The sequence below is a fragment of the Ascaphus truei genome, chromosome 6 (genome assembly GCF_040206685.1).
Source record: "Ascaphus truei isolate aAscTru1 chromosome 6, aAscTru1.hap1, whole genome shotgun sequence".
Classification (NCBI taxonomy): domain Eukaryota; kingdom Metazoa; phylum Chordata; class Amphibia; order Anura; family Ascaphidae; genus Ascaphus; species Ascaphus truei.
The window spans coordinates 15996040-16008613 of NC_134488.1; the positions used below are offsets into that span (position 1 = coordinate 15996040).

General features: G+C 41.9%; 1 protein-coding gene across 4 annotated transcripts in view; it reads left to right on the forward strand.

Annotated features, from left to right (window-relative positions):
- SCN3B (sodium voltage-gated channel beta subunit 3) overlaps positions 1-12574 on the forward strand; it is a 66135-nt gene that overhangs the window by 17773 nt on the left and 35788 nt on the right. The window contains exons 1-2 of one of the 4 annotated variants that reach the window (XR_012802079.1): positions 3377-4410; positions 10797-10960. The exons of 2 other annotated variants lie outside the window; for them this stretch is intronic. Coding sequence is in view for 1 of the 2 variants with exons in the window: in XM_075603398.1 (XP_075459513.1) it covers positions 4356-4410; positions 10797-10960 (219 nt within the window). In the remaining variant the exon portion in view is untranslated. Of the gene's footprint in view, positions 1-3376; positions 4411-10796; positions 10961-12574 lie in introns of those variants that run through there. One more of the 4 variants, XM_075603398.1, reaches the window with a different exon arrangement.

The following is a 12574-nucleotide window of genomic DNA, read 5'->3' on the forward strand; positions in this document are numbered from 1 at the left end:
TTATAAACTTCGGGATAATCTTGATGGATTTATCCAGCATGTCATAACTCACTAGAATGTGCCAGTTCCTGCGAAAACAGTTGCTGAAAGAATTAGAGGTTGAAATAAACTTACTGATGATATAGTTATCTTTATTGCTGTTAGGGTCCTTGCTTTTATACTGTAATAGCACATTCCTATTACACCATTTAGCATGTTCTAGACTACTATGGACGTCCTTCTGGCTGTATCCCTTGTCAATAAATGTATTTCCCATAAGTTGCAGTTGTTTATTTCTCTCCTCTGGGTCACTTACTATACGTACCACGCTAACCATCTGAGAGTAGGGTAAGTCCTGTTTAATGGGTAGCGAGTTCAGGCTTCTAACGTGGAGGAGGATGTTTCTATCTATCTACTTGGTGAATAATTTCACTAGTTTGTTACTCCATGCACCTATCTCTACATCTAAGTAGTGTATGTGTTCTGCATCATAGGTCATGGCTAGCCTGATCGGGAAGGGGAGTGAATTGAGTTTGTCATGAAAACTGGCCAGTGCTGTGGCTGTGCCTGTCCATACAAAGAACAAGTCATCAATGTAGCAGCAGTACCATTTAATAAACCTGGAGTATGTTGGGTCATTCAAGATGTGTACATTTTCATATATGTACATAAAAACATTGGCATAGTCTGGTGCCATATTCGATCCCATTGCAGTACCTGATGTCTGTAGAAAAAAACTATTTTTGAAATTTGAAATAATGTTTATGTAAAATGATATGTACAAGCAACAGTAAGTAGTCTACAGGGGAGCCAGTGTACTGTGGATTATTGTGAATGAGGCTGTGTACTGCATCCAGACCACTATTATGAGGTATACATGTGTAAAGGCTGGAGACATCCATGGTGACCAACAACCCTCCAGTAGGGAAAGGGCCCAGATTGTACAAGTTTAGGAAGGAAGTGGTCCCTTAGGTACACTAGTAGTGATGTAAGAGAGGGTTGAAGGTAGAAGTTGATATATTGTGAAATGTGCTGATACAGACAGACCCTGGCAGACATGATCGGGCTTCTAGGTGGGTTACTCAGGTTTTTGTGAATCTTGGGTAGGATATAAATGATGGGCTTGGCTGGATGATCTTGTATCAGAAATGTGTAGGTGTTCTAATCCAACCACCCATTAGTGAAAACCAAATGGAGTACAGTGTCAATCTCTTTCTTGTAAAATATCGTGAGATCACAGGTCAAGGGTTTGTAATATGTGGAATCATTCAATTGGTTGATGATCTAAACCCTATAGCCCTTATAATCAATAACAACCATGGCTCCCCCTTTGGCAGCTGCCCAAATGATAATGTACAGATGCAGCGGCCGTTATTGAAACACTTCACGCTGTGTATACCTCGGAATACACGTCATGACACGGGATTTATTCCAACCGTACCACCTTAGGGCACGAGTGCAGAAAATGGCATTTTAGTGTTCTGGCTTTTAAAGACCTGAAATTGACACAGTAGCAGAGTACTGTACACATTGCAATTCATTTCATTGCATTTAATTGCACACAATCCATGAAATTCAAACAAAGCGACCGCGATAAACACGTGTGCCTGGGGCGATTGGCGGCGTTAACGCCGCGTGGAGTACAGCAGCGCACATGAAAACGGCGCCGTGATTTGTTCGACTAACAGCCGCTGCATCTGTATGTATTGTTGGCCAAATCACAAATGGCTAGTCTTTCAGATTTAGTAATATTTGATTTATTCAGAGGAATGCGAGTATATAACTTGTGTATCTTCTTGTGGACAATTCTCTCAAAGGTTATTAAAGACGGGTTTGTGTTGATAGGGTCAAAGCTGCTGCGTAATTTCAACGGATGAATGCTGCCACTAGCAAGGGTATCGTTTTTGAAAAAAATCTTTTAATTTTAAGTTGCGATATAATTTAAACATATAGATTTCAGCTTCAAATGAAAAGGGTTTGAATGTAGGGACAAAGAACAGTCCTTTCTGGAGTAGTTTGAGTTCAGTCTCACTAAGGCAGTAAGATGATAGATTGAATACCACAGTGTCAATCTTTGTGAGTGGAGAGGTTTTCAAGAACTTGTGTTTGCGGCCACCCCTATGGTGGCACGGCTTCTTCCTCGTTGCGTGTTTAAACGTTGCTGTTCTTAAAAAGTTGTGTTAGGAGGATTGTTGGGGTCATTGCAATCAGTAATATCAGAGTCACTACCGGTGGTCGTTGGGCTGCGATCTGTAGCAAATTTAGTGTGTTTGAAATATTGACGTTTCTGTTGGGGGTTATCCTGTATACCCTGCAGCCATCTATATACTCGGTGTTCTTTGTAGTCCTTGACAACTTTAGACAGCCTAGCCCTTTTAAAGACAAGAATTTCTTCCCTATATTTGTCTATGTAGTCTCCTAACCTGTTTGGCCAATTCTTTGTAGTGTCTGCGTGCAATGTGTCAATATGTTGTACCTCAAAGGTAGGTATACACTGACTGTACACTAGCTAGCTCCTAACCAAAATTATCATTTTAAATTCTGAATCCTCTATGTATGCAAATTCTTTGTGGTATTCAGACAATGCGACCCCATGCAAATATACTGTTAGTCAACCTCACGCTTCTTCAAATGCAACAGTTCATGATAGAGTTCGATAGGTTTGGCTGATCCAAAAGTCTCAAAAAAATGCTTACTTGAATAGGATTTTGCTGGCGTCTGTCACTGAATAGATTTCTGCCCTGTCGGAAACAGCCCAGGTGCAGATGTGTGAAGCAGCACCCTCCATCTCCAAAGGCAGGATAATAAAACAATATGCTCACAGTTTCCAGGCAAACAGTCAATCCGTAATAAAGCAGGTTAACCCTTCACTAGTGACTGTAAGGGTGCACATCAGTGTGGTGCACAAGTATAGTCACAGGATCCACGGAGGGTAACACATGTCTTAAATAGCAGTCCAGAAACAAGGCACTCACATGTGTAGTTAAAGGTGGTAGGTATGGTGCAAACCATCCTGGTGCCAGCACATCTGATATAGAAAAACAGGACAGGCACTCCAAAATCCAAAGGTGAAATCTATTCCTCAACGTTTCGGCTCCCAACAGAGCCTTTATCAAGAGCACCAACAGTGATATAACAGTGAACATATTGTCTAGGCCTAGGGTATAAATATATTCTCTGGTGTATCACTGCATACAATTGGTCAAAGTATTACCATGTACAGTAATACTGGCTGAAAAGTGTCTGTACAGCCCAACCCCATTTTTAGATGCATTTTCCACCAGCTGGGATGCTTTGTTGACCTTGAAAAAATAAGTAGATCGTATTGAATTTTATGGCGCACCAGATGTAGTCACATTTTAAAGATATTAAGGATTATGGAAAACCACTAGTTTTTTTTCTCAGAAAACTAATACTCACACTTCCATTTTTTTTATTACAGAAACAAAAGGGATTTGTTTTATGAAGCCTCTTGCTATTCCTAATTTACAGCATAAATGTCCTTAGATAGTCCAAGAAAATGTGCTCCAATATTTGTTAAATCAGGCAGTCTTTACCACAACCTTTTTTTAAGCCGCTGTATGCACTCAGCACCCGAACTTCTCCTTGCTTTCAAACCTACACTTTCTATAAAATGACTTTGTGATATATTTGTTTGTATTGTTGTAAACCCCCATACTCTCCCTTCCCTTGTTCGTTAGGACTGTGTTACATCCCACATCCAAGCACAGCCCCATTACACAAGAACGTGTCCCTGTCACTGCCCTTATACTCCCTCTGTGCAAGTCCGAAATAGCCAAGATGACGCAGAGCTCTCACAGAACAGACGCTGCTCGCTGTTTCCACCTAGCTGTGGAACTGCTCACTTTTCTTTCATATCTGCCTTCTGAACAACCCTTTGTGAACATTGAATACTGTATATATATATATTATGTTTATAAGATTTGGGTTGATCATAGTAATATATTGTCCTTGTCGGCATGGGAGTGTGTGGCAGCGATGAAAGGACATGGTGATATGTTCCTGGCGCTGTGATATCCTGAGGTTTGATCCGCTGATACCCAGACACAGCAGCGTCTCAATGCTCAGAGCCCCAACCTGCAGACGCCGGCTGCGCACAGCAGCCTGAGGAGACGCTGCGAACACCCGGAGCTGGAGCTCGAACTCTCTCCAAGGTGCTGAAAGAGACCACTTACAGTCATTCAAAGGCCCCGGTGGGGGAGGTTTCAGCACAGAAAATGGCAGCTCTGAGAATGTAGAAGAAAAACGTCTCCCATCGGTTCCCCCTCATCTCCAGTCCAAACCACAGGACCTGGGTCAGCATTACAAAGAGACTCCTGTACACTTCTAAAGGAGATCAAAGAGCTGAGGTGATCATGGCTGCCTTGAAGATCATCTGGGCAGAGTCAGTCCTGCTACTCACAACATTGGGTATGTGTCTAATTAATATATATAAATATTTCGTATGGCGTTTAGTATGACTTGATGTAATCTCATAATATTGGAAAGCTAAATTGCTGTGTATGTTATAAGGTTATTATTGTTTAAGACCTAATTGTATATTCTGTACAGTCTGTCACACAAGGAGCACGATGCATTTTAGGACAGGGCATGGTAAAAGGGGACAGACATCACATGAGCTTTACAACTTCATCCTTGACAAAAGGCGTCTGTAGTGCATTGCATTGTCTTTATTGCAATGACCCTGAAAAGGCATACAGGGTAAGTGTTATCATGGCCATATTTCATACACATGTCAACACCTATGTATTAGTAGGTGCATATGTGCTAAAACATGTTAGTGACATCCAAATTGAATGTTATTCTTGTATGTGCATCCAGTGGAATTCTGTGCACAAGCAGGACAATAGAATGGAGGATTGCTTATTGTAATCACAGAGTGTACACATGGAGAACGAAAATCAATAGTATCAAATGACAACATTTTCAACAAGATGTAGTTTGAGGACTGTGCAGTCATCATGTTGTATGGTCAATCAGTTTGTCTCCTCCTTAAGGGAGGGGCAGTGGGGTTAAATTAATCTGACAACAGATTAAACCCAGTAATCAAAGTGGTTTAAAAAGTAGTGGTACTTTGTCACTCATAAAATAAATCTGAATGTATTATGCATTAAGAAAGATGCATACTATATTTATGCTTAGAAATCATAACATCAGAGATGCTTCCTGAAACAAATACATTTTCTTTCAATAAAAAGTGGAACAGTAAGTACAGTATATACAGTAAGTAGTTGGACTGTGGATCTGTAAATATACAAAGTAGTGGTACTTTTTACCATCCCCTCACGCACTGATTAAAATATCAGCCCTTCTCCATTTAGTTTAATTACTGGATTCAAGAAGGTAATTTGCTAAGAAAGCAATAATCTGATTGTTCTGGTCTTCTGACATTTACAAATCTCCCTGATATGTTTGTGACTGAACACATGCATTAGAACATAAGTGGACAACTCCAGTCCTCAAGGGCAACCAACAGGTCAGGTTTTCAGGCTAGATAGGCATGTAAGATAAGAACACATCCCTTGAGAGGTTTTATGAATGTTTATGTTGGATTATCAGGTTCTGCATAGATAGTTACACAGTAACATAGTTACATAGTTACATAGTAGAGCACTGTGCAAACTTTTTCAGCGCTGCGCAAACTTATATATATAGTGCCATGTAGGTCTCGCCACAATGTAAACTGATTAATATGGATAATTCATTTGATAGTTTTATGGATATATAGTTTCAGTGCAATTACTGACTAATGCATTTTTTAAACTAGGCATGCAATGATCTGCCCTTTTGAGTGTAAGGTAGATGTTTTCATTACAAGGTTCTTGTTATCACTTCCAAAATTGAAGGTAGAGGTTTTAATATAGAATGTTACAGGCTGTGGTGGACTTAAAGTACTTTTTCCCTGAGATCATACAATTTTGCTTTGAAGCCTTTCCATTGTTTTACTACCTAGGGGAAATATTTATGTTAGAACATTTTGTTCAGGGATTCTTAAAATTAAGCTGTCTGTGAGTGGGTTTTACTGGCTCTGCACTCCACGGCTGTGCTGAAAAAGCTGTGTAAACCAACAGGCATATGCTTATAGGAATCCATGTTAAAATGGATGAGAAGTAAAGAGTAACACACTGTGCTCATTTGCATGTCATTGCCCAGAATCCCTGGCTGCAGTGGAAGCATTATATGCTAAGAGATAATTCAGGATCCTGTGTGAGACGTGAATGTGATTATATAGTATTTTTATTTCATATAAAATGGTAGCCAATTACTTTTTAAAGGTTTTTTTGTAACTTTGAAATCAAGGCAACATTTTTCCTTCAATAGACATGAGTAAGTAACCCACATAAAAACAAATGCATATGGTGTATTGTAGGATATTCGTTAATGTTCTTTTTGCAGTATACACTTTCAAGATATGGAAAATAAATGGAAAAAATATATAAAACAGGGAGCGCTAAAACTATCCAGTAAAATAGAACAAAAATAATGGGATAAAGGCCCCCAATCAGCCAGTGCTGCAGAGCATAATAATAACCCACTTTTTAATGAAATGTCTTAATGCACTTGAACCGGATCACAGAGTGTGATAATGCATGCTTGAGGCTGTAAGCATTTAGCCCCTAGATGGCATAAGGTCTAGCAGAGATATGCAGAGTTGTAAGGGGGAAGTCCTGGAACCCCCCCAAAACCTCTCCAATCTCTCTGAACTACATAAACCTATGTGCCTGGGGCAGCTCTCATGGGGCAGCGGTTGTACTCACGATATGAAGACCGGTTCTGTGTGCTCCTTGCTGATATAGTAGACAATGTGGAAAACGCTTGTTCCGGTGGGGAGAAGCAATTCAGCGGGCACCACGATGCAAGATAGAAAAAGCTGAAGCTGGACTGTGCTGAATATGAATCCTTTATTGTAGCATAGATAAAAAGAGGAGGGGAAGCATACCCCTGCACCTCTAACGCGTTTCACCCAGTAATTGGGCTTTCTCAAAGAGTGAGAAAGCCCAATTACTGGGTGAAACGCGTTAGAGGTGCAGGGGTATGCTTCCCCTCCTCTTTTTATCTATGCTACAATAAAGGATTCATATTCAGCACAGTCCAGCTTCAGCTTTTTCTATCTTGCATCGTGGTGCCCGCTGAATTGCTTCTCCCCACCGGAACAAGCGTTTTCCACATTATCCAGTAAAATAGTAAAATAAGAACAAAAATAAAATAAAAAATAATATATATATATATATGTACCCGAAGCCGGGTACAACAGCTAGTATATTTATATATATATATATACTAGCTGTTGTACCCGGGTAGCTGCTGCCGCATCTCCCCTCGCTGCTGGCACATCTCCCTGACCCACCCCCGCTGCCGGGACATCACCCTGCTCCCCCCCACCCCCCGCTGCTGCCACATCTCCCCTTGCTGCTGGCACATCTCCCCATGCTGCTACAGCATCTCCCCTCGCTGCCGGCACATCTCCCTGCCCCCCGGCTGCCAGCACATCTCCCTGCCCCCCGGCTGCCGGCACATCTCCCCACCCCCCCTCCCCACCCGCTGCCGGAACATCTCCCCACCCCCCCTCCACCCCTGCTGCTGGCACATCTCCCCATGCTGCTGACACATCTCCCCTCGCTGCCGGCACATCTCCCCACCCCCCCTCCCCACCCGCTGCCGGAACATCTCCCCACCCCCCCTCCACCCCTGCTGCTGACACATCTCCCCGCGCTGCTGCCGCATCTCCCCTCGCTGCCGGCACATCTCCCTGCCCCCCGGCTGCCAGCACATCTCCCTGCTCCCCCCTGCTGCTGGCACGTCTCCCCGCGCAGCTGCCACATCTCCCCTTGCTGCTGGCACATCTCCCTGCCCCCCCGCTGCCGGCATATCTCCCCCCCCCCCGCTGCCGGCACATCTACCCCCCCCCCCCCTGTTGGCACATCTTCCCACTCTGCTACCGCATCTCCCCTTACTGCCGGCACATCTCCCCGCCCCCCCTGCCCCCCACTGGTACAACTCCCCCTGCTAGCTGGAACATCTTCCCCCCCCCCCCCCCCACGCTGGCACACACACAGAGACACACACACACAGCCCCGATGCAGCCAAGGACACGCTCCCTCCCTCAGTAGCCCCCCCCCACTCCTGCTCTAACATTTTTACAGGACACCCGATGGAAACTTAGAATGTTAATCATTTGTGAGGTGAGTCATATTGGAAGCTCAAAATAGTTGCGTTGACCTACAAATCCGCAGCAAAATGTCCAGTAAAAGTTTTGTTGTGCTACGTCGTGCCGTTTGTGAGATTTCGATGCTTCGGACATACAAACAAACAAACAGAATAACAAACTTAGAAATATAGTATATATATATATATATATATATATATATATATATATATATATATATATATATATATATATATATATATATATATATATATATATAGTAAAATGGGGTATATTACAATCTTAATACCAGTGAAAATGCACCCAAAATGATGCATTTCAAAATAGGAAAATTGAATTTAAAATCTAAAAACAAAAAACAATTGTTGCATTGCTAAGTGCTTTCAATGTTGTGAGACTCCAAAATATTGCTAAGGTTGCTTAGTGGGACTGTATCTGCAGACTGCAGATAGAACAACACAATATACAGTATAGAAGATGACACATACAGATAAAACTTATCCTTGCACTATATATTTTACAGCAGTCTGTTTGTTTGATCAGCATGTGATGCCAGCAACTGCTTTCTGTAAAGCCAGCTACATGTACTTTCTTGTTAATGCAATGTACAGTATTATTTGAAGTGCTATTAACACTCAGTGATAGTAATGCTGTATCTTACTCCACAAGATCACAATTCTCTTAATTAAGAGACACTTGCTCTCTGGACCATGCGGTTGAATTGTGATTGTAAAGTCAGTAGTTTCATATATATATATAAACCTAAAATACCACTAGTTTTTATTCCCAAATTTACATTTTTCATTCCATTTTCTGATTTTATAGCCTAATGTACATATTCTATAAATCTTTCTAAAACAAGTTCACATTGTTTAATCGGTTTATAATTTATTGAAATTACACACACAAAGTGAAGACAATCTATAATGAATGATTTCTCCTTGAACAGTTTCTTATGAGAAGATGGCTTTTCATTGTGTAATTCTGATTTGTCATTCTAAAATCCAATAATACTTATGGAGTGACTGGGCTGTTCTGGCATCCTTATTACATAGGCACAGACCCCAGTTTGCTCCTAGGAGATACAGCAAGATACTGTTATGACTTGTGTTGAAAAAGCTTATGGCCCTTAGTTTTCCCCTGTAGTGTAAAATTGGCAGAGACTCTGACTCTCTGATGATCATGTGACACATTGAAGAAAAGCACCATTTAAAAAGAAATGTAATGATTTGTCTGCTTTCAACAAATGCTGTCTACAGTTAAAGGTGCAGACCTACTTAAGCTAAATACAGTATATTAAAGCTGCAGAGCAAGCAATATCCTACAGTACATGTGTGTTTTTTTTAATAAATCAGTTCTGTACTATGAGAAAATACTTGTAGAATTTAAAATAAACTAGCAACAACTCTGAAAGACATTTTTAATGTATTATAATGTAACAAGCATTTTTTTGTTTCTATAGCAACCATTTATAAAGTCGCATCCCCTTCCTCTTCTGAAACAGGCTCTGGCACACCCCTTTTTGAGCCCTGCCCTCTCTCTAGCAGTGCACCAATTGTATAAAGTGACTGCCTATTTACATGATCTTCTCCACAGAACTTTGCATCTACAGTATGGTCCTCTTCGGCTGCACTGACAGACATTTAGTGAACCCCCGAGCCAAATCTTCGAATCTTCACCAATCGATCACAGGAGAACTTGACTAATTACTTATCATTGTGTGGATTGTATTGATACACATATAAAAGGATTTTTTTTTTAAAACGACAGCTTGAACTGCTGTTTTAAAGTTTCAATAAAGTGAAAACACTCAGTCAGAGTTATATCGCCTGCCTTTTTAATAACTGTCTAACACTATTAGATATACTTAATACTGTACAGTAGCTTCTCATAATTTGGCCTTAAAACTTAATTGCACAACGCACCTTAACAAGTGTTATGATGTACTGTATATATATATTTTTTTTAAAGGACACAGTAACAATGTACTGTACAAACTGTAGTGATGAGGGCTGAGGTACAGTATTAGCAGCTTGTTAGCAGAGATATTAAGTATATACACATGTAATCATAATGTTGCCAATTTTACCTGTCTCCGCAAAAAGTGTTTCATATCAGCATTTCTCGAATGTAGACAAATACTTGTGGACTTTACAATAAGGTACCAAAATGAAACTGCAAAAGGGAAAATAGTGAGTGAGCGGTAGGTACTGTATGGTTTTTAAAGGGATCTATTTACGGACCAAGGAAATTAACTAATAGGTATATTCTCTTTTTGTCTATCTTTTTTTCTGTACCCATTTTTTGTCTGTCTTGATTGTGTCATGGTCCTGCTGTTCTTCTACCTCTTTTATTTATATATTGTCTTTGTTGATGTGGTGTGTTATGACTAATTTTTTTTTGTTATACTCTGGGTTGTGTTAATTGTGTCTTACTGTGCTACTGTACCCCTCTGCTTGTTCTGTTTGTTCTTACTTACCTTGTCTTGTGGTTTCTGTGTGTTCATATTTTGGAGTTCCATTACACCCCCCTCTCCTTCCCCCCATGTATCCTGTCTACCTTGATTTGGTTTTCTGCCTTCTTCCTTCCGTTGTCTCGTGGTATTCTTTCACCCCATGAAACTCTGTAGTTGGCATTTGCTCGCCTGTGTGTGTTGAAGTTCCATCTGAGACAGATGCTGTAAAGGGAAAAGACATGAAGTTGTTGTGCATCTCTTGCATGAAGAGGGAGGAGGTCTTTGCCATCACCAATGTTGAGTGGTTCTATAAACCTGACGATGGGGAAGATTTACTTGTATGTATTTTGTATTATTTACAATTATCTGTCACACTGGGTTAGTTTTCTTAGATCTATTAATCTATGTAACTGCATTGCGGTCTGTGAAGGGAAAGGATGAAACAGTGGTTGGGGGAAAGCATTGGGAATATCTGGACGTCTTAATCCAGTCCAGAAAAACAAAGGGAGAAGAACTTTGGTGCATATGTATCAATACAATATAATACTATATCAATATGGTTCAATTCTGGGGCAAAAAAAAAAAATCTGTACCATGTTATGAAAGCAAAATATCCAATTGAAATGGATGATCTTCTATGACAGCGCTGCGCAAACTTTTTCAGCTGCGTCCCCCTTCCTGGGAGCCGCAGCCTTCGCGCACCCCCTCCTCTGAAGGCACGGCTTCAAATGATGTTGCGGGTCACGTGACCCCACCGCGTCATTTGACGCATGTTGCCATGGCAATGCGTGCCGTCACCTGACCCCTCAGCGTCATTTGATGGCGCGTTGCCATGGCGATGCGTCGCCTAAGACCCGGCTGCCAGTAGGTAAGGCTGCGGTCCCAGTCATGTCTGGGACACGCGCGCCCGGCGGGGGGGGGGGGTGGCGGCGCGTGCACAGCGCTAACCGTGATCTGCGGTTTCCAGGAGAGAGGGAAGCTTGCGCCTGGAGGGGGCATGGTCGGGGATTTGCGGGGGCGTGGCCATTATGTCTCCGTCGCAAGGTTTGAACTCAATTTCATTGAGTTGAAAAAATCTTGCAGTATGGCGCGGCTGCACCTTCAGCGTGAAGGTGCGTACTGGGCCCAGCCCCATTGAGGGGCGGTGCTTACACGCACAGCGCACGCCGAGCCGTGCGCTGTGGCAGTTACTGGGACCGCAGCCTAAGAGAGGTTGCAGAGGCCTCACTCTTAGCCCGGCATTAAATTAAATGCCTGGGGAAGAGCGTGGGGCCTCTGTAGCAGCCCCCGCCCCCCCTGCAAATTCTCCCGCCCCTCCTAGGGGGCGCTCCCCCCCCAGTTTGCGCACCGCTGTTCTATGATACAGATATAGCAGCCTTTACTGTCTCTGGCAACAGGACAAGCTGCAGCACCATGGCTGCTCCAGCGGATTATCACTGTGGGGGATCTGGAAAAATAGAAATAGATCCAGAGCACTACGGATTTTGCAACCAAAAGAGAAATTTATTTAAGTCACATAACGTTTCGACCAAACAGTCTTTATCAAGTGACAAGGCATACCCTTAATGAAAATGTCATATAGGTGACCTAGGTAAAAAATGAATGAATTCAAAAGTAGAAAAATTAAAAATGGAGTACTTGTCAAGGTCCTTTATAATAATTCTGCTAAAGAGACATGTAAAGTACTTACTGACCTTTTAAGCCAAAGAAAAAAAGATTGCAGCCAGAGTCAACACAGCCACACAGCCTGTAAATAAATGGAGCACATCAACATAGGACAGATGGATTCTAATCAGCGTGGGACAGCTGGTGATACTCTTCACTTTTTCACTTTACCTTTGGGGGTATAAACACTGGACTTATTTTCATTACGGATATGCCTTGTCACTTGATAAAGACCATTTGGTCGAAACGTTGCGTGGCTTAAATACATTTCTCTTTTGATTGCAAAA